This window comes from Ambystoma mexicanum, chromosome 2q, assembly GCF_040938575.1.
Source record: "Ambystoma mexicanum isolate Mex_15411 chromosome 2q, UKY_AmexF1_1, whole genome shotgun sequence".
NCBI lineage: Eukaryota > Metazoa > Chordata > Amphibia > Caudata > Ambystomatidae > Ambystoma > Ambystoma mexicanum.
The window spans coordinates 871,218,166-871,244,578 of record NC_090924.1 but is presented as its reverse complement, the minus strand read 5'-3'; the positions used below and the strand labels follow the sequence as shown (position 1 = coordinate 871,244,578).

The 26,413-nt window shown below is 42.2% G+C and overlaps 1 protein-coding gene across 1 annotated transcript in view; it reads left to right on the top strand.

Annotated features, from left to right (window-relative positions):
* Positions 1 to 26,413, top strand: part of LOC138568814 (mycolipanoate synthase-like) — a 242,797-nt gene that overhangs the window by 59,078 nt on the left and 157,306 nt on the right. The window contains exon 3 of the mRNA XM_069646586.1: positions 16,021 to 16,181. Within this exon, the coding sequence (XP_069502687.1) occupies positions 16,021 to 16,181 (161 nt within the window). The remainder of the gene's footprint in view (positions 1 to 16,020; positions 16,182 to 26,413) is intronic.

The following is a 26,413-nucleotide window of genomic DNA, read 5'->3' as shown; positions in this document are numbered from 1 at the left end:
GCATGAACACCTCAATTGTTAGATGCCGAGAATACATTTTTAGTCGATGATGACCTTTTGAGAGATTGCAGTTCTTACATTAGAATGCCCTGACAATCTTTTGAAGCTTCCAGTGCAGAAGGTTTCCATGAGTGTGAACATCTAAATCTCTCACAGTCACCTCTTCTATTTCAGCAATCGACACATAATTCTACCATTTCTGCGATATCATATCATCATCCGACTCCGCGCAGAATGGCAGTCGTCAGGAAAAACCTTGTGGATAATTCTTTGCCAGTTCAAGCTAATGCTTTGATAGAAATATCTTTAATGGTTATGAACACCACATTGAACACCTGGAACTCTTTGGAACACTAGAAGAAAAAGTTAACCATCAAACCGAGCTCTTAGATCAACTAAAGGAACAAAGTTCTCTAAAAAACTCTTTGGCCGAAATTAAACCTTATATAACTCAGAGTCCCACTGCCATTTACCACTCTATTTGTGCAAATAGTAAAAATTAAGAACCTTACAGTAAACAAGATAGAGACAGACTCAATCAGAAAACTTCCTTACATAAAATTCTTACCAGCATTTGAGCATATCATTGTTGCCTGCGAAGTAGATCAAGGAGCTCAAGATGATCCTAATTCACAAACAATGTTTAACCAGCCTGTATCTTCAAATGCACTCCCAAAACAAGCAGATTCCATGACATGTAAACAATCATATGATATATTTGACTGCCCGCAAGCACATGATTGCAATAACAAAAAAGGTAAAAATACCTTACAGCCTTTAAAAAAACCAAAAAATGTAGTTTGACCTCAGAAACAAACTATTTCGAACACTAAAAGCTTCTAGCGTGCTATTTCCATAAAAAAAATGCAAACTGCTCCGAAGAGTGCAGTCCCTCGCAAGCAGGGCACCAAACACACTTTGAATTCTTTAAACAAAGATAATAAATCCCAAAAAGTTCCTGTTATCTATGAACCCTTGGATAATCTAATCCAGGCTTTCAATGAGGATTCTGCAAATGACAGAGAAACTATGCTACCAGACCGCAAGCCTCCATTGCAATCTGAATTAGAATTGCAGAAACTGGAAATTCAAAGATCGCTTATGTCTTACTTTTTAACACAACATGAGTTGCCTTGCAAGGATACAAAAATTACTTGCACGGCTTTCCATTCAAATCATCAGTTCCCGGCCCACTTGCAACAACAATTATCCACTCCATTGATATTTCGGGGTCATGAGCTCTATGAACAAACAACAAAACAAGCATGGCCACACCTACATCAGCCCAGAAAAATATACAGATGCATCAATTGTCAAAATCGAATTACTCTCTCTTGTTAAGGTGCTTAGCGGCCCCTTACCTTGTGTATGATCTAAACAGGGAAAGTGTGCTGAACTTCTTTGGAGAGATTCCCATGTTGGAAGATGTCTCTTCAGCTGACATAGTCAAGTCTAATTTCTTCATTCAACTGACTTATCTGCAGTCAGACTACATATTCAATCAAGCGTAGTCCAAAATATCTTGTGGCAAGCTAACAAGGAAATGTTTGACTTAGGGTTTGAATTAATGCAGGACTTGACTGTTGCTCCTCAACATGCTAAGCAGCAATCTTTTAAATGCCTAGATCCCTGAAACGCATATTCTCACATCTCCTTTTTTTCTCTCCGACCGTTTTACAAAATTAGCTTTTTACAAGAATCAAAGGTAACCATTGTCATCAAGATCAAGAATTACCTCTAAAGCATAACTATTGACTTCAATAAATAATTCTCAAACTCCCCTGGTGTGTTGGAATACTAGAGGTCATACACATCTGTTAAATAATCCTCAAAATAATTTAAACAGATTCGATATTGTCATCCCACAGGAGACATGGTTTCTTGATGATCCAATGATGATCCAATATGGAGTGGTTATCAAATTGCATCAGTCAATGCAGAGACATCTGGTAAAGGACGTCCTTTTGTGGACCTGTTAGTAGCCACCAAAATTGCATCTGGTTACAGCTCTGAGGCTTGAGCTTCACCAAGCCATTACATTCAGTTAGTTAAAATTACCCGTGGCACTGCAACGTTGACGTTGATTAACATTTATTGGAGTCATTCAAAAATTATAGAGATCTTCTTTGCAGACCTGACTACCATCATAAAAATAATATTGGCATCGGATAACATTTCAGCCATCAGATTAGCAGGAGATTTAAATTTACAATTTTTGAATAACAAATGGCTTCACGATAATCCAACTATCAACAGATGGTGCGCCTTCATGAAAAGTAATTCCCTAATTAGGACAAATGGAGCATTATCAGGAGATTGTCCAGCTAGCCCCACATGGTCCAGAGGCCTTCAATCTTGAATAATGTATTATGTTTATGTAGATGAACATACCTTTGTTAATGCATCAAGATTGGAAATGATTAAACAAACCCAGAACGAACATTAATATGGTAACTCTGTTGTGGCTTTGGAAAACAGCGAATAAAAATCAAACAAAGCAAACATATTCTGGATATATATCTACCAATACAGCTAAAAATCATTTTTGATGGACACCAAACAAGCTTGACAATCTACGTCAGGATTGTCAAGCTTGTCGAACTCATTCTCAATATTCAGTTATGGATTCAAATGAGCACGCAACTGATCCCTGTGTCACAGCCCTGCAGCTTTTTGTAACACAATCTAATAAATCATCAAATTTGCTTTATAAACCAAAGCATGCATATGATGCTACTTTGCGGCAAAAAGTGACTTTCCCAGGAACATGAGAGCAGTTAAATATTTGGACTTCAAGGAACAACTCCTAACTTTAAAGTTCATAAAAACGAGAAACCAAAACTAGGTTAAGAGTCGACAGTTGTTGCTATAACAACAAGAAGGAGAGCGCATGTTAACTTCCCTGGTATCTAAAACCTCAGCTGCAACATGGAAACACTCCTTTGAAGCTTCCAATGCAGAAGTTTTCCATGAGTGTGAACATCAAAATCGCTCACAGTCACCTCTTCTATTTCAGCAATCGACGCACAATTCTACCATTTCTGTGATATCATATCATCATCTGACTCTGTGCAGAATGTCAGTGGTCAGGAAAAACCTAGTGTATAATTCTTCACCAGCTCAAGCTAATGCTTTGATAGAAATATCTTTAATGGCTATGAACACCACGTAGAACAACTTGCTCAAACTCTTTGGAACACTAGAAGAAAAAGTTAACCATCAAACCGAGCTCTTAAATCAACGAATGGAACAAAGTTCTCCAAAAAACTCTTTGGCTGAATTTAAACCTTATATAACTCAACACAAATGTTTCCACTCCAGTCCCAATGAAAATGAATGGGGTGACATTGCAAATATGGCATGCTTACTTTTTACTCCTTTATGCTAAATCCGCACTTCCTTCTGCCACACAGATAACAATGGCAAAATGTGCTTTTGAAAATAGTATATCGGATATTAATCTATGTATTACTAAAGAAGACATATGAATTATATTAAAAAATCGACTCAGTCCAGGGCACCAGGACCGGACGGTTTGACTAACTTCATGTTCAAAAAACATCCAATTGAATGGACAGACATACTATATGAAGTTTTTCAATATATCATTCGAACTAATGTCCTACCAAAATCATGGTTAAAATCCATTATAATACCAATATACAAAAAAGCAGATACAACTGTGCCTGCCAACTACCGACCGATTACTTTATTAGATGTACCAAGCAAGCTCTTCACACTATTGATCCCTAAGGAGTTCAATAGATGGACGTTAGAAACATCGAATTGTGACCCTTACCAAGCGGGTTTTGTGGCTGGCAGGGGATCATCAGTGAATCTAATGATTATTTCGACCATCAAAGCCCATTGTGCAACTCAACATCAGCCTCTGTGCTTAGGTTTTGTAGACTTTCATGCAGCATTTGATCCTGTTTTGAGAGAACTTTTACAAATGAAATTGGAAGCAGCTAGCTGCCCACCTACACTGTTAACTTTGATTATGCTATTACACACTGATGCTTCCATTCAAGTCTGACTCACTTTGGATGGTATTTTATCAGATTACATACCTACTTTTAGAGGGCTGAAGCAGGGGTGTATTTTTATTTCTGATTTTCATAAAATATATTATACATATGCTAACCAATGCTCCCAAGTTGGGATTTAAATCAGTCCCATGTTTATTCTATGCGGACGGTTTAGTCCTGATGTCCAAGACACCCAAAGGCCTGCAAAGAATGTTAGATGCCCTCGGAAATTATGCAAGACAAAATGTGTTGAATATCAATCTAGACAAGACCAAGGTTATGGTGTGCCCAGGTACCAAAGGCAAGAAAAAAAACAAATCAACTTGTTCGCTAACTGCTACGCCATTAGAAGCAGTTTCTCAATATATTTACCTAGTTGTAAATAACAGGGTTGCCCACTGGCTCCGTCACTCTTTATCGCCTACCTCGGCGATTTCAAAGCTTCGGAGCAAACAATCCGCTCTTTTCCACCAACTTTGGGCAAGCTGAAAACATCGAGATTACTCTACGCTGATGACTTAATCTTAATGGACTTGACTCCTATCGGTCTCCAGCATCAACTTGACCATCTGGCGACATACATCCTAGCAAATGATCTAACTATAAATACAGCCAAAACCAAGATCTTGATAATGGCAAAATACAAACGACCTAAGGAAAAACTTGCCTGGTACTTGGATGGGGTAGCACTGGAAAAAGTTCCAAATATTACATACTTGGGAGTAGCTTTGGACTGCTCGAGTGTAAATGCAACCCTCCAAAGCAGCTTAATGACCAAGGTAAAAAACCTAGCGGGACAAGGCCGGGCTTTGGACAACAAGTTCGGTGGTTTTTCCCTGTTACCCTTGATTAAATTTTATAAGATGAAGGTGGTGCCAACCCTCACCTATGCTGCAGAATCCCTCCCGCATACACCGACAAACCTGTGGCTGAAGTTAGAGGGTTTATTTTGGCGCACCGTTCTAGGCCTTCGCAAGTCAACATCGGCCCCCTTGATCAGAAGAGAGCTTGGCCTATTATCGTTGGAAGGGACCGTGGAAATCAAATCGATGATACTGTACAGGAAGTTGCTGCTTTTGGACTGCCCTCATGTGCTAGCTATTGTACGCACGGAACTACTTACACCTTCCCCCTCGGTGCTAAAATCCTGGGAAATGGCTCGTAAAAAGAAGCTCGTGGAAACAAACTCTTCGGAGCAGGATCTCATCTGCAATTCGCTAAAAATAAAAAGGAAAATCAGTGAGCTCGACTGGATTGAAACCTTGAACATTGCATCTAAAGCAAAATCTGTCAGTCATTTGCCTTCCTATCAAAACAAACTAAATATTGTACCGAACTACTTGAGCAAGTTCCCAAATAAAGCAGCTAGAAACCTGTTCTTGAGAGCGCGTCTGAACCTACTGCCGACAAATGAGATCCTAAAACTCAGAGGACAAAGTAACTCGAACACGTGTCGTTTTTGTAAAAACGAGACACACGTAGAAACCATACGCCATCTTCTTTTAAATTGCCCTGGAACCAGAGCCGTAGGAGAGAAATTTCTGCTACCACACCTTTCTGCATCATATTCCAGGGAAGAAGAAATGTGGTGGACACGTTTGATGAGCGGAGAAAGAAATACCTGGACTATCGCTACTACACAGACTCTGAAGTTTATTCTATCTCTCTGAAAACTTCCCTTTTTTTTTTTTTTTTCCTCTTCCTTGCTTGCAGCCCTCCGCTCTACTCTGGTTATACACTTCGTTTTGATTTCGATCTGTTGTAAAAATCATTAACTTGATTAAATCAACTAAATAAATAATAAATATAAATAACTTATCCTCTGATGCACCTTATTTGGCCTCTATAGTTTCGAAAATTGGTTGTTGCGACCTCAAAGGCTAAAATGTTGCTTGCCAGATATCAGATGTTTTCTTGTATCCCTTTGATTACATTTTTTATCCAAGAGGCATCTACTCAGGTTCTCTATGGAACTGAAACCAAAATGATACTATCTGAATACTTTTTAGTGAAGTTGGAAGGCAAATATTGGAAAGAAGTACTATGCCTCCCTAAAGCAATTCCAATGGCTATTGTGTGGTATGTTCTGGGCATTACCTCATTGCGTTGTTTGTACTTATGGAAACTATGTCTGCTTTACAGAAAGTGGTTCATGTCCTTGCACGATAACCATCTTCTATCTGTTTTGTCCTGCTATGTTAATTCTTCAAACCACAAATTTATTCAAACTTGGAAAAAGATAGTTGCTGAGGTGTTATTTGAGGCTAATATAGCGAATTAACGTTTAATAGATAACCCAACCAGAGCGAAGACAAAGCTATTGTTGTTTGATTGGATTAAAACACGACAGGTGTGTATTGGTTATAAAGATTTCAGTCAAAACCCATTCGCTATTAAACCTCTGCGCTCAGTTCAAGGTTACTTGGTTAGGTGTCAAACTACCGAATTAAGAAACGCATGGCTGTGAATAAGATTGAATTTTTGGGCGACGTACCAGGTCTTGGCTTGTCGAAAAATCTGCGACCAAACATTGAATATTTGCCAATGTTGCCATTGAATCAACAAAGCTGAAAAATTGAAACAAAAAGTGGCTAAATGTCCCAATTTGAAGAATCAGAGGCACTGCTTCCATCTGTACAAACATTTTGTTAGCTGTCAATCACTTGATGTTGAAACGTTTTGGTCTATGATTTTTTCAGCCAACAAAATGTCATTAAGGATAGATGTAATGAATTTCTTGAATGCCCCTTGTTTAGATGATATCACATAGAATTGCTTTATCTGTTTTCAATATTTACATCTTTTTGTCTTCTTTTATATAGTTTGCTTTTTCAATTTGTATGTACTTTTATGTCTATTTTTTTAAAACTCTTTTTATTGGTTTTACAACATGTTAAACATCTCCCCAACTGATCCCTCCTCCCCCAGGAGCGGCTTCTGAGCATTCCCTGGTCCATTCCTTCCATGGACGGATTGCCATAGTTCATTGCAGGTCCAAATGTTTTAGTTGCTGGGGGCACCATACAACCCGAAAGTCATCCTTGAGGAAGGCTAAGGTGTCTCCCCAGTCCTTTGCAAAATTATGCACATTGTCGTCCCTAGCGTATGTTGCCCATTCCAGGGCTATAATTTCCCATATTTTCCGCAACCAGTCCTGCATCATGGGTACCTCTGAGCTTTTCCACCTCTGTGCTATTAGTAACATAGCTGCTAGTGTTAGAACCACTCTCGCCTTTTCTCGAGATCTGGGTTGCCTCGCTGCAGCCCCCCCTCTAATTCCTAATAGAATCTGTTCCGGTGGCCTGCTATCTCCTGACCTGTAGGCCTGCTCCCGTGCCCTTTGTAACTCCCTCCAAAATGGCTCTATTTTTGGACACCTCCACCAGATATGCTCCACTGTGCCCTCCATCCCGCATCCCCTCCAGCAAATTCCCTGATGCTCCCGGATATATCTTGTGGAGTTGGGCTGGCGCGTGGTGCCAGCCGAGTAATACCTAAAACCATGCATCTTGCAACTGGGATGCTCTTGCCAACTTAGGGATCATCCTCCAAAGCCTCTCCCATTCCTCCCTCCCAATATCCCTCCCCAAGATCTGCTCCCACCTCTGCATATATGGCCACTGTTGCTTAGGGGTTGCCTTGTCTAATACCCTATACAGTTTAGATATCAGCCCCTTTGAGCCATCATTGGATAGTAGGAATTTTCAAATTGCGTTGTCTTCCTGGTCGCTGCTCCTTTTATCGCAGGATTCAACACCCAATGCCATAATTGCGCATACCTAAGCCTCTCTCCTTCCTTCACCGCAAATTCCCTTTTGCATTCCCTCCTTCTTGCCACTGTTTGAGTGCCTCCTTCCCTAGTCGGGGTGTAAATTCCCTATTTCCACCTAGTACTGATTTGATGTGGTTATGCGCTATCCCACACACGGTCAAGTCTATTCTCTGCGCCTGATTATTATTGATTGCTTGCTTTATCACTTATGTTAATGCATCCATTTCAATTTCTCCGCACATTCCTGGCAGCTTGTGAAATTTGCTTCTTTTTCTTATTCTTTATTTTCTTACTATTTTTATTTATCAATATTTGATTGTTGATCTCACTGCGCTGCTCTGTCTCAGCTACTAGGGTATCTGGATCTGATATGGCTAATCATGTTGAATTTGTTGCCTGCCATATGGCATCACACTGTGCTTGGTTTGTATGATCTGCCACATCACATCTACCTCTGACATCACCCTTGTTTACCCTATGCTGCCACTGCTCACCATTAATACTCGTTGCACAATCTCTACATGGTTTCCTAAATCGTTATGCTTTTATGAAGCAACAGTGACTGAATGTCAAGTTTCTTTTCCATCCGTTCACATTGCCTCACCAGTGTGTTTAAAAGGTTTTGAAAGACTTCCAACATTGCGGTGGATGACATACTCATGTCACTATTGTTGGCATCTTGGGAGAGATGTAAATTCATTATTTCCTCTTGTCCCATCACTTGCTCACTCTCACCTATATTTACTGCTGGACCCAGCATTTTGCCACCATCATCTTCATGCAGAACAGGGTAGAGACACACATCAATTGCAGAGTCTACTAGTGTGGGCTCAAGAGCATTAGCAAATCTTTGCTCCTCAGACTTATTAGTTCCCAGATTATGTGCTAAGCCCTGGTTGTCACATGCGCTGACTGGAGTGGACATTGTTGTATTCCCCCACACCTCACATTATCACTGCTACTCAGGTTATTTGCGACCCAACACCATTGGCGACAAAACATGGCGTCAACGTTACACATAACTAGAGTTTCACTGCCACCACCCCCTATGGGTGAATTATCCTGCAATTCTTCAAAAACATTGGGCCTCATTACGAGCTTGGCGGTAGCCGTGCCTGTTTTACAGGCACGCCTCCCACCAAACTCGCTACCGGCACCGCCGCCGCGATTGGGCAATAACCGGCCCATTATGCGTTGAATGGGCCGGTAATTGCCCATTTGCGGGTGACGGTATTGCCAGGCTCCTGATCCCCAGTCTGCCCGATAGGGCAGAATGGGGGTGGGGAGCATGGTTGCACCGGCACCATTCATAACGGTGTCGGTGCAATTACGAGTTATGCTTGCAGGTGCCGCACAGCCAAACCAGGTCAACCTGGCGGGCTGTCAGCCACCCACGAGCAGAACTTGTAATTCAGCGGTACGGTATGAACGGTGCCGGTGCCTTACCGGTACCATTCATACCATATCCGCCACCCTTATAATGAGGCCCAATGTCTTCAATCCCACATACATTCAGACTTACTGTTCCCTTATTCAAGGAAATTGTACCATTCCAAAACCCATTGCCTCCCTATTCAAACATTCAGTAGGCTCTACTATGTTATTTACCTCATTGTCAGGTAGTACCGGGGGACATATACCCTTTCAATACATTTCGGGCCCAGACAGGTTAGTGATGCATTCGGTTGGACATGATCTCTTGCACAGCCCACTCCTCATCGATGGAATTCTTTCCGCTGTGACCACCCACTTTGGCAAAGTAGATGGTCATTTTTGCCACTTTTTTCAGCGTACTCATTGTCTTAGGTGGGCATGCTCTACTAGCCCTTCGTGGATAGGGTCGCCCCGGGGATAACAGCGGTGGGGGCTTATTGCCTTTCGTATTACTACCTCTTTTTGCAACATTTTCACCTCATTCCAAGCTTTCCTCATGTTCAACGCCGTCGTTATTCATACCATCATCACCCGATTTTCACACCAACCCAGTGTTCACAAGTACACTTACTTCCATCCTTAACGTTATGTAGTCGCCTCACTCTCACCTGCATGCCCAATTTGGAAACCGCTTTAGAGACTAGCCTGATCGTGCTAGCAGGGTCTGAGACACCAGTTGAGGCTAGTTCCAGTTAGCTGTTCTTAGGTCGCAACTCACTCAGCAATAAACAGCAGACTAGTGACTCTGCTGAGAAATTGAGTTACTCGCTCAAGTGTTGTTGTATACGAGGGGCCGTCACAGTAGCACAATAGCACAAGATCGGACACCCAACACCTATCAAACAGCCAACAGCACTTCGAAAGCACTTCACAAATGATCACGCTCAAATGCGCGCGCAAGTTCTTTTTGAAGGCACTTTCAGTTTTAGGGGCAGAGCTATTTTACACTTCCAATTACTCAACCTAAATCAAAGACAAAAACAGAAATAAATAGTAGAAGGTTAGATAAATAAATAAATTAGCTACCAAGTCCATACATTTTCTGCAGCAAGTATAGTTCAACAGCAATATCACATAGGTCCTTAGATTGTGTTGAGTTTGTTGAGGCACAACACACCGTTTCTCCCCAGCAGGACCAGCCAAAACAGCCAACAGCACTTCCAAAGCACTTCTCAAATGCGTGCGTGCAAATACGCGGAGCCAGTTCTATTTGAAGGCACTTCCAGTTTTAGGGACGGAGCTACTTTACACTTCCAATTGTTCAGCCTAAATCAAAGACAAAAACTGAAATACATATGTAGAAGGTTAGCTATCAAGTCCATACATTTCCTGCAGCTAGTATAGTCCAACATCAATATCACATAGGTCCTTAGATCGTGTTGAGTTTGTTGAGGCAGAATGCACAGTTTGTCCCCAGCAGGACCAGCCAAAACTGCCAACAGCACTTCCAAAGCACTTCTCAAATGCGTGTGTGCAAATGCGCGCAACTCGTTCTATTTGAAGGCACTTCTGGTTTTAGGGGCGCAGCTACTACACTTCCAATTACTTGGCCTAAGTCCAAGACAAAAACAAAAATAAATATGTAGAAGGTAAGCTTCCAAGTGAATACATTTTCTGCAGCAAGTATAGTCCAACACCAACAGCAATATCACATAGGTTTTTAGATAGTGTTGAGTTTGTTGAGGCAGGACGCACTGTTTCTCCCCAGCAGGGCAGCCAAAACAGCCAACAGTACTTCCAAAGCACTTCTCAAATGCGCGCGACCAGTTCTATCTGAATGCACTTCCGGTTTTAGGGGCAGTGCTTTTTTACACTTCCAATTACCCAGCCTTTTACTGTCTTGCAGGGACAGCTGGTAAAAACTACTTCTTGAAAGTGAAATAGTGTCTTAGTGTCATGGCCACAGGCCCCAGAACACAAAAACCACACCATCTAGTGATGGGGGCAATGGGTCACTTGACTCACTTATGTCCCTTTGGGACCTATAAACACAGGGGCCCTGGCTGGACTCAGTCCTGGCGCCTCATATAGAAATGTGAGCAGGAACACTTTATTTCAGTGCAGGAGTGCTTTTATTTTACAAGAACTTTCCAGGAGCTGAAAGACTTTATTTTCAGAGAACATCCTCATGTGCTGACTCATCGGGTGTGCCTCCCAAGGCCTGGTCTTCATGTGCAAATTCATCGGGTGTGGCAGGGTGTGGCAGGCAGGCTGATCCTGGTGGGCGTGGCTTCAGAAGCTCAACTATATAAGCTGCTCCATCCTTAAGGCCGGTGCTTCGCGTTACTGTGCACTCACGTGCAACGTGACGCTCACCGCCGCTTGGACCAGTTTACTTACCTTTGGAAACCAGGAGTTCTCCTGCATACTCACCTCCAGGAAACCGATGCTTCATCGCTTCAACTGCAGACTCATCTCCTGACATCCAGTGATCTTGATCCCGACGCCGTAGCATCGCACTCCGCAACCACGAACTCGGACCCTGTGAAGAAGAAGAAAGACAATGTTAGAACATCTGTCCTGGGCCACGCCGCATTTGAACCCCACGCGCCCCCTAGTTAACAACTTACCAGCTACTGTACTGCTGCAGCTTCGTTCCCCATTCCCTCCGGCTGTTGCCTCAAGCTCTGCAGTTTCTGCCGGGCCGGCAACATCACCTGCAAGGGAATAAAGCAAAAGAGCAAACATCAAAAGGGACCAGTGAAGGAACTCGGTCCAGATCATACAAGCGCCCCTGCCAGAAGCAGCAGGACGGAGTGCTCGCCAAAACTAATCAACAGGTGAGCTTTCCAGGGACAGCGCATCCCACTAGTACCACGGTTTGGGAGAAGGGGTCTGGAAGGGGATCAGGTACGCAAGCTGGCATACGCACGGCCCCTATTCACCATGCAGGAGCAGTCCCGAGCAGCATCACCTATTACCACCAATCACCACATAAGCACAGAGGGCGAATTCGGACCCGAGCGACCTCACCCCCGGGAGGGCTGCAACCGTGCCTCAACGCCTCTGCAGAGACCAGGTGAGCGTAACAGATAGCAGTGGGCAAGCGTATGGCAGAAACTTGCCACACCACTTTGGAAAATGCCTTGTTTACAGCCTGGACTTTGCACAGCAGTTCTGTCCCAGATGCACATAATATTTCTAGTTCATCTTTTATCTTTAGTCAGTAGACTTCTTGTTTTTATGTAAATAGTCAAAAGTGGGTGGCTATGTCCAATCATTGTTGGGGTATTCCATTGAAGGTTCCAGGACAATCTGGGCCTTGTCACTTATTATAGTTATATATACAGACACTTGATCTTGGGGAGCACCTAATACTATTATTTGGCAATTGTGTTCCGACTAGTCTCATGCTTTTATGGTGTGCAGATTTATATGTCAGATAAAATAGCTATGTCTATCTAGGTCAGTCCTCACTGCAAGAGGTGCCCCAACAGAGGCTGTGTTTAAAACTAGAGTTACACACACTAGCATAAAAAGAAAATTGCTCAGAGTGAGCAACAAAGCACCATTCACACCAATGTGTAGTTCATATATAGGGTCTAACCTAAACACCACAAAATGTGTGAAACACGTGTAGGCAATTCCTTTTGCTTTCGTTGTGTTACTAAGGAAATAAAATGTTTTTCTTAGCATGGGATCATCCCATATTAACAAAAATGTAGTAAGAAAGTGTATTAGCCTATTGTTTTGTTGTTATTAACATTCATGAATACATTTAGAATTGTACAGTAGTAGAGTGCATTGGGAGAATTGTATGGTGTTTAAGTTGATCCTGAATCACTCTCATTCTTTACCCTAAAGCCTTATGATAAAAAACTATACTAATAATGTAGGTTACTTATATTAGGCCCCAGGACTCGAATAGCCGATTTTCCTGTGCTGCTCTTCTGCCTGTCAATCACCACAACTCACAGTTCAACACAGGCTCTGTGTGACCACAGTAGATGGGTGCAACTGGTAGTCCCTTTCCATCAGACTTGCAATACCTAGCGAGGATCCTGATATTATTCAGTAGGGTCGTGGATGAAGGAGTTCTTGCTTTGTGTGGTCGTTTTTCCCCAGAGGATATCAGTTTTCATGTTCATCGTAGAACTAAAGCAAGCCGCACTGCTGTCAATTTCCCTTATTTTTCGGACTACCCTAAAATTTGTTCTGCATGCTGCCTGAAAGTGTATTAATCCTATATGGCTTACCTACCAACCTCTGCTGATCACTTGTTTGTTTATCTCCTTCCATAAAACTGTTTGCCCTGTCTCTTCTCCTACTCTGGATAGGTGGGTTTTTTGCGCTCACAGGTGGACATTGATATTTCTCTTTTGGGGCCCATTCAGAAAGTGGGGACATGGCATTTTGATCTGGGGCAAGGCTGGAAGAGATTATTAGGTACATCTGCTGTGAACAGGTTGTGGCCGGTTTTAAAGCACCTTTAAATGTCTATAGAATGAAGACAAGATCTTATAAACCTATTGTTCAATTCTGTGGTTTCCCCTCCATAGTTATGCTGTTTCTCTTGCAAAACCATGGAGATTCAACATTGGCCAGATGTTGTTCTGAGCTTACAGAAGACGTTTCCCTGCTTTCCCGGTTGATGTAGTGTATTTTGGTTTGTCTTGTTTGCCTAATGGGACAGCCCGATGAAGAGGGCTGTTCGCAGTGGAAAAGATGATGTTTGGGTGTTCAGGAAACACAGATAAAGGCCTTAATGGACTAGAATTGATCAGGGCAACATGGATGCAAGGTTGGAATTATGTGTGGGGTAGTTTTTTGTTTGATATGCTTACTCGTATTTGAAAAATAAACAGAAAAGATGATGCAGAATATGAAGCATGTATGACAAGCCATAGAATATCTGAACACAGTGAAAGACAGCTTAGAGAGAATATACACTTCCCCTAGGATCATAAGATACATGTGGGGCTTCAGGGTCAATGTGAGTATTTAATTGCTGACTAAGGCATGCTTTATTGCTGACTAAGGTTTGCTTAATACGTAGGCAGCTAGACTAAAACTACTAAACCAGAGAAATACAATGAGTGAAATGATTACTAAGTAATAATAAAAACGGTCTCACTAGGTTTGATGAATACATCAGCATTGCAATTCAAGGGTTCTCAGAAAGACAAGACCATCAGGGGGTGATGCCCAAAGAGAAGCCTGTTTCCACATGCCTGGCTCGCAAGGCAACTGCTAGATCAAGAGCCAGCGTTTGGTGTTGGAATATGCAGAATCGTTGTTCTTTCTTGCACACACTCTACACTTAGGTGATGAAAGTGCAAGCATAGGAGGGATCTTTGAAAAAAGTCTTCATTTTAATATTTATATATCAACATTCAAAAAGAAAAAAGATGTTCTAGACTTGTTGATAAGGGCAAGACTGGTTGCAAAGGATCATATATTTGACAAATATAGAGAAAGTGCAAAGACTATACTCAACAGAAAATATAGGCATCCAAGTAGGAATAAGACGTTCTAGACTTAATTGAATCAGCACGGATGATAAAGATGAACTAGAATACATTCAAACAAGCAGTGTTGCAGTTAATCCCTTTTTTGACCAGAGAAAATTCCAAATCGTTCAAAAAGTAAGAGCCAAGATGTCTAACACCTCCATTCATTTTAATTTGTTTAAGGATATGATTTAGTTTAGGGATGGTATTTTAGTCCATTCCTCCACTACTTGTGCACAGTTTGGGACTTTTACACATCTATTGACTACTTTCTCTTACATTTTGTTCGCAGATTCAGAAACCAAAAAGTATATTAATTGTACCTGTCTTCTATCCAATTATTGGCTTCCAATTATTGTCATGAATGTCACTTATTCCTTAAAATATAAGCTTGAAGAATTTTTACTTCAGAAAATGTTGAGTGATTTCCTAATTCTTAGAATAGGAATTTTCTTAATTGCAATAATATATAAAACCGCTACAAATAACTGCAATGTTTATCAATCTTATTGTATTCGTGATTGTATTTGAACATTTCAATGTATGTTCATTACTGGTAAAGGTGGCTTTTAAGTTGTCTACTTTAAAATATTTGGCAGATAACTAAATCTTAGAACTAGAAGAATATCATAAAAATGTCAGACATTATATAGTGATTCTTAAATCTTGCTTTGAGGAGAGCAGTGGCTTGAAACATGTATCAGCAAGTCGAGGCACAACAAAAGAATGGAACAAGTTCAAATATGTAAATAACATAGTAACTGATCTAGATTACACATTTTCATTGATATTGTTTTCAAAACAATTCATTGAGGTATACTTAATCAGCTCACAGAATGTCATGATTACTATCCGTGATGTTCTCTGTTTCTTTGGATATGTATAACCATGTGGTTTATTTGATAAAGATCTTTAGCGTCAACATGAATAACCATTCTGATGTCAAGTGTCAAAATGAAGTATGTTCCACTCCCTCTGAGATCATTTGAGGCCCTTTGAGTCTACAGAATCTTGCTTTGTGTATTCCTGTTCAATGGTTGTTTTAATTCTAGCCTCATTCTTACTTTGACAGCCATGTCATCTTATTCAGTTCAATTAGCTCTTGTAAACATTTTTAACTATAACAATTAACAGTTCCCCGTTAACCATGATTAACCATCATATGAAAGGGAAGGGCTTGGGAATAATTGACATACTGATTTTCTGTTGTTTGCCTTGAATGAGATGGCTGTAGATGTATATCTAGATAAATATTCAACTAAAATGTTAAATGTAGTCTGAATGCTTCACTGTTGCAATATCACTTAATTGCATCTTTACAATTCTTATTTGTCAGATTCAATGAATTTGATAACAGATTATTCAATATCAATGATACCGAAGCTGAGCGAATGGATCCTCAACACAAACTTTTGCTGGAGTGCACATATAGGGCCCTGGAGTGTGCAGGAATTCCAATGGAGAGCATCAGTGGGAGTGATACAGGGGTTTTTATAGGTAAGCAGTCTATAATTTCTGTATACTACTGAGCCCAAACAACTCTGTAACTAAGACAATGTACATTGATGGGATTGCATTATAGAAGAAATGATATAAATGCCAACATAATCATTTAATAAAAATGATGGAGGCAAATGTTAAGAAGTTTATAAGTCTAACTTGAAGTTGCTGCAATGCAAAACCTACATTAGTCAGTGTTGCTAAAGATCTAAAGACTTCCGACTCAACAAGCTATCACTGCACACATTATAAAATACAGGAGTGCCTTACTAGATCACAAACTGTATACTATGTCCCAACAGCCTAAATAATATGGATGAAGCCTAGGCTAGGCGAGCGGGCCATATATTTCCTGATTTACGAGATACTGCAACATGTGAGTGTCACTTTGTGCAACTGCACCAACTGACACTAATGTGCACATCAGTATCATAATAAGGCATTGTAAAGTATGAAACCCAATAGTGATTTTATGACAAAGTTTAACTTTTCCAATTTTTATAGCTGCAGAAATGCTGATTTAAGAGGGAAAGCATGTTCCATCTTGTTTTGTACCATGTGATATAGCCAAAAGAGCACAGTAACAAACAAACTGTGATATGTTCAAGACAATGGGCCTAATTAGGAGTACAGCAGAGTGGCACAAAAGTAGTGGTAATTCCATTGCCAACGTTTTTTTGAAAGTAATGGAATGACTGCCGGTTTTTTGCAACTCAGCCAAATTCCAAGTCTGACCATGAAGTGGAGGATATACATCCAGCAAGACGCAAGAAGTAAACCTTCCATTTTAGTCCAAAATCAATGTATTTACCATTTGGAATTACAGCTCATGCTAAATCCAACAAAGATTCCTACAGGACCATTTGGCAGTAAGAGTAAAGGAATTTGACAGTAATTTGACAGACTTAATAATGATTGATCAACTGTGAAGAATCCCTCGACATCGTCACTTCTCCCTGGGATTGGAAACCCTTCCATGGGGCCAGGGAGGTGAGGCCGACACCCGATAGTCCCCCTGGGGCTGGCACTCAGTGGGAGGATCCCATGGGAGGGGACCCCCTCTGTGGGAGAAGTGAGAACTATCAAGGGAGAACACGGTATACGCACCATCATGCTGCCAGACATGATTCATCCAACCATATGTATAGGGCCCAAGCACCCCAACCCTCTCTGTCTCCTCTTTCTTCTACTAATTTCATCATACATAGCAGCTATGTATGTCAGCCAGATGATACTGTCACAAGGAAGAGTGAGGGAAGAGTGACTATGGGTGCCTTCAAAAGTACTGACACGAGCAAGTGCAGGGCGATGAAGAGCCCTACACGGAACATACTAGCTATTTGACAATAGAAGGTCAATCCGTCATAAAAACTAACAAAGGACTCTCTTTGATGTCAGTCCTGCCCCTGCGGAGCATTGCACTGGAGAGGACACGCTGCAGACCCGAACACCTGGAATAGGAAGGCGAGGACCGAGAAAACAGAGAAGTGCCACGACTTACCTGAAAGCTGGGGAACCTGACATCCAGTAGCAGAAAAGCAGCCACCGGACTGGTCCACGTGAGACCCGGTCTGTGGGGAGAAACCAGCGTGGTGGAGCCATCTAAAGCTAAAGGAAGAAAGCGAGAGGCCTGGGGAAGCTGCTGAAGGCCGTTGAAAGAGGAACTGAGAAAGGCTTCGGGAAGGGAGACACCTTCTCAATCTGGTTTTGGAACTTTGACAAAAGACCTGTCACAGCCTCTACTCTTATAGCCCCTGCCCCCACCAACCCGGTAACCATTCCACACACATACGCTCCAAGACTCTTTCATTGGGCTCTTAAGACTTCACAACATTTCCAAAGCACAACATGTGGGACTTGGAAGGAACCCATCTGGACCAAGGCATGGCGCTCCTGGAACCAGCTGCATCATTCAACACTGGACTAACCACCCAACATGGAGAGGAAGCAGCCCTGACGTGCATTATGGACAACAGTCTAGTCTCAGGGTGTGGCTGGCTATTTAAGCCACACCCAGGCATGCTTCCACGCTTCACGTTATACTGCCCAAAGGCAGCGGAACGCTCACGGTGTTCCAGGAAGCATTAACATTGCTGTAGTAGTCAGCCACAGCAGCCTCAGTACTCAGGGCATCGCGCGATTCTCTGTGTTCCAGCTGAGCCCCTCTAGCGACTCAACTCACCTGTTTCCGGCTCCACGACTCCTCCGGGCAGCTCCCTCTCTATCCACGGGCCAGCTGCTTCAGTCTTCGGGTATGCGGCTTCTCCGCACCTTCTCCAGCTACCGCGGCTCGCCAGCTCCGAGCCTCCAGCTGATCCACGAGCCCCGCTCCACTCTAGACCCTGCAAGGAAACAAAAAACACGCAGTAAAAGGTAACGCGTGCAACATTAATAAGCAAAAGGCAGAACAGTACAGGACAATTAGCCTGCAATAAGCAAAAAGACATAAGCAAGCAGGAAGGGAAGTCAGCAAGCAAAAGGCAGAACAGTGCAGCAAAGAAGGAAAGGCAATAGAAGCTTGAAAGAAGCAAGAAAGGCATAACTAGGGAACAGACAGAAGGAATTGATAAAAAAGACATCAAGCAGGAAAAGACATTTGCATATTGAACTAATCACACGCCAAAAGCGCAGCAGCACTATCCAAGCCACAGCAGGCCTGGCCGTGGATGTAACATCAGTGAAGTAACTGATGGTGCCGGACTATTGCGCCCCTGCTGAGGAATGAGAGCAGGACGGAGAGCCTACTTTCCATTTAGATACGTTAAGCACACACACAGGTGGTAAGTGGCTACTTACAAGTTCCCTAGTAGTCACTGTTACCTTGTCTTCTTGACCCCAACCCAGATGCAACCAACCTAGAGGAGGAAACCAGGAGGATAGCACCGAACGGAGGTTCCAGATACTCCCGCAGAGCTAAGGTGAGCGTAACACCACCTGAGAAGGTCTGCAAACAGAGAGGCTTCCTCCCTGTCCGTGGGAACAACATGGAAAAGCCTAGTGACAGCTATGAGAAGAAGGATAGTCCATCATCATTTATGAACTGCCTAAAATATCCCAAAGGAAGGTATCATTCTGTTATAAGCAGGGAGTAGTTTATAGGTTTCTTTTGAAGAGTAAGGGACGGAAATAGGTTTGGGACATAGGCCAGTGGACTATTTGTTTTGGACTGACACTCTGACATTATCCTTCATTTTGGTTGAGGCAGCGAAATCCCTCTTAGATATAGGGACATCTAGGCTTTTTCCTCATTTATTGTTCAATTAAAGTTTGTGCCAACAAAGATGTCACCTTTGCGTCTCGCGTCTACTTCTGCACCCTTACACAACAATGTCCTTTACTATACATTATATTGTGGTTATTGAGTCACATGGTTATTGTAATGATATACTACAAGGCCAAAGATCAAGCTGTTTAATTTTGCCAACAGAAGTTTAGTTTAGTTTATCTTATATAGCGCCCTGAACCCAGGGGTATCTGGGCGCTTTTACATGGGTATACAAAAATGGTTACAAAAAAAGGACAATGAGGTAGGATTACAAGGATAAGTGATGCTGAGAAGTGGCAGGCACTGTGCATTACAGAAACCAAGTGTTGGACTTGTGTTACAGATCAAGTCACAGGCACAGATCAAGTCACAAGATTACAAAAAGAGAATTAAAGTTCAGACATAGGTAATATTCTTATCCAATGCAGGTGGTGTTATAGCTAAGGTAGCAGATACCAGGATAGGTGTAGAGATAGGAGGCAAAAAAGTGCAGTGTAGAGCACAAGGTCTTTGACTTGTGAGACAAATCAAGTTGCAGGTTCATGGTGGACATATACAGGGTTTATATCATAGCTCGAACAGTATTGAGGTGGGATCCTCAAGGGGTCGCCTGTTGATACATATCTAGGCTATGGTCAGACTCTGGTTTCGTGGTTTAGTCAGTAATCACAATGGCAGGTTGTGGCCATGATATGTTGTATTTCACTTTCTGAATGCTATATCTTCCGACATGGCAGAGTTTTATGGGATTCATACTGAACTGATGTGACGTCACAGGAGAGGCACACATAATTTTCTTTTCCCCTCTTTCATTTGCTGAAGATTTATGGGAAATGGAATCTGGAATTCGTCAAGTTGTATATAAAGCTCATGCCTCCCATCTACACCCCATGCAAAATGGGCTGATGATTGGGTGACGGATAGTACAATGGATGAAAAGGTTGCAGAGGGAGTCCATCCTAAAAAAAAATATAGATGGGTAGCTTTCAACAACACTGTGTGTTCCACCTAGGAATTCTTACTGGCATCATTGACTACTTGATATTCGCTTTTGTTGTCTATCAGATGTCACACAGAACCTCCTGGTGCAATATATCCCTATAGTTGATAACTACACATATTTAATTGTTTATATCGTAAAGCACAGAGCTGTATTAAGATATTTGCCAATTCAATCTTGTGCAAGCTTTCTGTGTGTGTTCAATGAAACAATTTTCCAAAAGAAATTACAACAAAAATCTTCTTTGCTTTTAAACTGAAAAGTGTTTGCTTCTATGGTTTAGCAGTTTTACTTGTATTTAACACATTTTGTTTTGTGTTTTGTGCTGTAAAATTAACCTCCAACACTACCATTAAAAACACAAGTTACAATGTATAACAATAAATCATAACAACAAAGGATAACAAAATAATAAGCAATACTTTCATAAGGGAAAGTGGATCTAAATAAAATGTCCAATTAACTTGGAACTACATCCAAATTTCTGTTGTCACATGTAAATGGTTAAAGTGCATTCAGTGCATAAAATATATTAATTACTACACTATGTTAAAACTATGTATTGCCTATTTTTAGTACCAGCAAATTCTCAGCATGTACCCATACATCATAGGTAACCTGTGTTAACACCCTTGAGGACATGTCAAAAATCATAGCCCAGAATTGGTCACTCAAAATCACCTTAAGGGTTACATCAAAGGAGGTCTATTTCAATGAGCCACATTGCATGAGGACGTTCCTGATAGACTCCAGCTCCTTGCCACAAGCTCTCAACCTTAGGTTTTCTCAACCTCTGACCCAATAAAGCCAGTACTGGCAAAACATTGAATCTGAGTCTCAGTCCAAAGTACTTTAATGTCTTATCATTGAACAAGGTCAACTATGGAAATGGTGAATCTATTGGGAAGGATTGCTTAGGGTACAAGAGAATTGAAGGTTTGCCTTCTACATATTTCAAGTTTTTAATTCTATCTCAATTGTATGCCTTCGGCTTTAAGGCACGCTTGTACTGTGTGATATGCATAGACAAATCACGGTATCAACCAATTTCCGCATGAAAATTACTAACGTCTTTGATGAGTTGGTCAAATGTGGGATCCAGGGAAAATGATGGATTACCTTCCTACACAAACCAACCAAACAGAGTCTTTCCCATGTTGTATATAACCTTTTCAGAAGCAGACTATGTTTTACCTTAATGGGTGTTGAAAAAGAAACCAGGCCCAATTCTAATCATATGGCTTGAACCGGCAAGGACAGGGGCAAGCCTAGTGTTCCCCACCATATGTTACCCTTTAGTATTTTGAGCTATCTCAACTTTCTCTTTGTGCATTTTAAGACTATACAAAATACATGGTACAATACCAATGTTATACGCCTGCCGCATTCCCTCAACAGAGTACCCCCCAAAGCTCTTTATCAAACCCATTTTACATCCTGCTTTGATTTGTACATACTGCTTAAGGGAATCTACAGCAAGACTCGAGCTCAGCAGAGCACCCAAGTATATATAGGAAGGAACCATCTTAAGCTTATCATCTTCTATTTTCCAATTGAAGTTTCAAGTGCTTCCTTTTTTTCCCCACAATCATGATTTTTGTTTTTTGCTTATTCAGTTCTAGGCCATTATCCTGTGCATATTTGTATAATGCCCTCAATGAACGCTGAAGCCAATTGGAGTACTATCCAGAAGGACAGTGTCATTTGCATACATTAACCAGGCAATGGGATGAGCACCAATCTTTGGAGGAAAGTTCCCACAATTTTGTAGTTTTTGGGCGAGGTCGGCAAGGTACGAGTTAAAAAGCATGGGTGCGAGTATGCACCCCAGCTTCAGGGCTTTCTTAGAAGAGAAAAACGTAGACATAAACCCAGATTGATTCAATTTTATTGCGACATTTGTTCCTTCATGAAGCTTTGCCAGCACACAAATGATCTTCGCGCTTAGGCCCCAGCTAGCCAACTTGCTCCATAACCTTTTTCAGGCTATGGTATCGAAGGCTTTAGCAAAATCTACAAAAGCAATGTAAAAAAGGAGATTTTCCCTGTAAAGACCTGTGTACCAAAAGCAGGAGGGTCGAGATATTCTGATCTGTACCCATCCCCTTCTGGAACCCCAATTGCTACACAGATGTATTACCCTAAGTAAGAGAGAGCAACATTTCTTCCCTGGGAAATGCAGCATGTCAAATACCGTATAAATTGCTGGATTGCCCCGGTTGCTCTTCTTAAATACAGGAACCAGAAGGGATTTCTTCCTGGAAAGCAGCATCAAACCATCCTTCCAAGTTGCTTAAAATAGCCCAAATAAAATCTGGGCCCACATTTCAGGGCTAGCCCATATGACCATAAGAAGTCCTATACACAGGACAGTTGATCTCTCAAGATGGGAGAAAATTGACACCCGAAAGAGCAGAAGCAATTCTAAAGTCTCCACATCCAGAGACTGTGAGACATGGCCAAGATCAACACCTCCCTCGAAGGTTACAGCGACATGCTATCCCTCAAGCTCACCACTTCCCCCACATGCACCATCACCTTCCACACTGTCTACCGCCCCCGAGGTTGGGTGGCTCCTTTCCACCAGAACCTCCTCCACCTCCTAACTGATAATATAAAGATCTCCTCCAAGATCATCCTATTAGGGGACCTGAACCTAGGGCTAAATGATCCAGAGGATTCACAAGCCAAGTCACTCGCCAAGGCACTAGAAACCCCTGGGCTTTAGACAATGTATCACCAACCCACGCACACCAAATGCCATATCCTGGACTGGATAGCGTACCTCAACTTTCCACCTTCCATCAGCTCCAATTCTCCCTGTCCATGGACAGACCACCATGTCATTCTCTTCTCCATACCCCCGCTGATGAAACTGAAACTTGTGACCATCCCTCTACCTCCTGCACTAGCACATAGCTCCTGTGAGCTAACTAAAGAAAGTCTAATGCCATTTCTAGAGGTCCCTGTCCTCAAACCTCCCTTCTCCAATGATCCCAACATCGTTGCCGACCTATACAACTCCATTCTAAAAACAGGCAGTTGATCCATAGCATCATTAACGACGCAGAAAGCAAAACCCATCTGACACTCAAACTCATGGTACAATCCAGAGTTACTTGAACTCTGAAACCTGAAATGTATCACTCTTACCTCCTGGCAACCCCCCCCCCTCCCAGGAAACTACGAAACTAGAATTTATTAAGATATCTGCAAAATACAAAAAGGCAATCACCCTGGCCAAAGCGGCATCCTTCAATACTAGGATTGCCAACGCAAAATCAGATACCAAGGAGATCTTCTCCATCTTCAGGGTACTCAAAGCTCTAGTCCCAACCATGCAGGCCCTCTCCAAAGCCTGGTGTAACAGCATCCACTGCATGATCAATAAAATAGACCTACTATATAGCAGGATCTTGACTAATCACAATATCCTGAATACTCCTCATCACTCAGCTACAGCAACCACCCTGAACACCGCTACCCCGGAGTTCCCCTTTTCTCCTTCAAGGATGTCACAGAACTCAAACTTCTCACCCTACTGAAAAATCTTAAACCATCAAAATGCAAAGGTGACATCTGCCCGCCACGATTATCAAGGACGGCGCATCCGCCCTGACTCCCTTCCTCACAGCCTGTACAAACACCTCCTTTGCCTCTGGACCCGTCCCCATATGCCTCAAGGAATTGTGGGTAAGCCCCTCCTAAACAAAATCTTCACTTGACCCCACATCCCCCAACAACTACAGGCCCATAACAAAAGTCACATTCCTTCTAGAAATTCTTGACAAATCAGCATACCTACAGGTCCAACACTTCCTTCAAACCAATTGCATTTTAGCACTACGTCAATTTGGCTTTCGCCCAGGCCGTGGCACTGAATCAGCACTGCTTGATTTAAAAAACAGCTGGATGAGATTAAGGATGCAAGCAAGCCGGCCTTGCTCCTCCTCTTGGACCCATCAGCTGTTATTGATTTAGTGGACCATAAAATTATTTGTCACCACCCTCACTACTTCAGCGCACTTCTCACCCAAAGCTACAGCATAGATCGCCTCCTTCTGAGAGGGAAGAGCTATGAGAGTGTTCCCAGAACAGGCATGCGCTGCCCCCGCTACCATCCACTTTGGAGTCCCGCAGGGATCCTGTATCTCTCCCACATTCTATAACATCTTTACTAGACCACTGTTTGATATCCTGGACACCATCGGTATAGCCTGCACCAACTATGCCGATGATACCCAAGTCCTCCTCCCCTCACCGGTAGCTACGAAGCTGACGCCAATGCCCCTAATACAGCCTACTCCACCATTCAGGTCTGGATGGCAGCCAACTGGCTCTGCCTCAATGGAGACAAAAGGGAAATCATTCTGGTAGGGCCCCAGGAGACTCCTAAAAAACCCAACAGTCAATACACTGTGTTCACCACAGACAACATACAGATTCCTGTATCGTCATCCTTCAAGACCCTAGGGGTCTACCCTGACGCCACCCTCTCTATGTCACAAGTCAGTGCTATTGCATCCTCAGCAGCCTACTCTACCAGACTACTTGACGCAGCCAAACCATTCCTGTCTACCGAGAGAATTGCCTCACCATTGCCAGAGTGGTAATAGGCTTAAGACTTGACTACTGCAACGTCCTCTTGGATGGAACTTCATCAAAAACCTATTGAAACTACAAATCATGCAAAATAATGCGCTCCGAGAAGCCCTCACCATCCCCAAAACAGAGCATATCTCTGCAACAAGGTGGGAAGCCAATTGACTTCCCATCAAAGAACGTATCCTATTGAAAACACTGGCCATCACTCCTCAGTGCATCACTGACACAGCCCCTCCCTTATCTCTCTCAGAAAGTAGTAAGAGCAGGCTCATCAAGACCTACCAGAACACTGTACTCCCACCCACTCATACTCCAGACAGTCAAACACGCTAAAGCAGGTGGTGCCAGCTTCCCCTTGATTGCGGCCAGGCAATGGAACTCCCTGTCACCCATTCTTTGAGCAGAACCTTCCCTCTTGACCATACGCAAAGCCCTCAAAACCTGGCTGTTTGACTAAGTTATACACACATGAACGGCGTTACTGTCAGTTCACACTGTTGTATATATAAATATGCCCATGTAACTATGCAATACCTGTACTTACATTTGTAACAGCGCTTCGATGCCTACGGGTTGCTGCACGCTTTATAAATGAATAAAATAAAAGAAATAAGTAGATGCAACAATTTCTAGGTCTGTGTAACTACTGCAGGGCCTGGGTTTTTGATTACAGTACATATATTAGTCCTCTTTTAAAGGGATTCAAGGAAGCACAGGTAGACAAGAAAAAGAAAATAATATGGAATGAGGCTTAAAAAAAGCAATTTGCACAGCCCCATGTCAGGAATCCCAGATTATAATGAAGAATTGGATTTGTTTTCATATTTAAATTGGGTAGTGATGACAGCTGTCCTGATAAAGAAAGCGACTTTAGGACATGGGCACAAACTATTAGCATATTACAGTGGTATTTTGGAGCCAGTAATGCAAGGACCCAACCCTTGCAAACAAGCTCTAGCTGCTGCCGCCTTTGCAATTGAAAAAGCTGCAAGTGTAACAATGGGGTGCTCAATGACATTATTTGTCAAGCACTCCCTATTTGCTATTCTAGAGAAACCTAAAAGTACATTGACTAGGCAAAGAGCATGAGGTAATTATTTTGAATCTAGCAATAAAAATTGTCGGATGGAGGGCAGTGAATCCAGCAACATTTTTTGCAGAGTTGGCAGAGTTGGCAGAGAAGGAAGACTATATGCATGATTGTACAATGTACACTGAATTCTATAATTATATTCCCCATGTTAAAGAAAATGCTCTTGCGGGGGGGGCGACGTTGCATTTATTGATGGTTCTTCAAAAAGTTACCAAACGACTGATGAACGGCATACTGGGACAGCAGTAGTGAAACTGAACCATGAG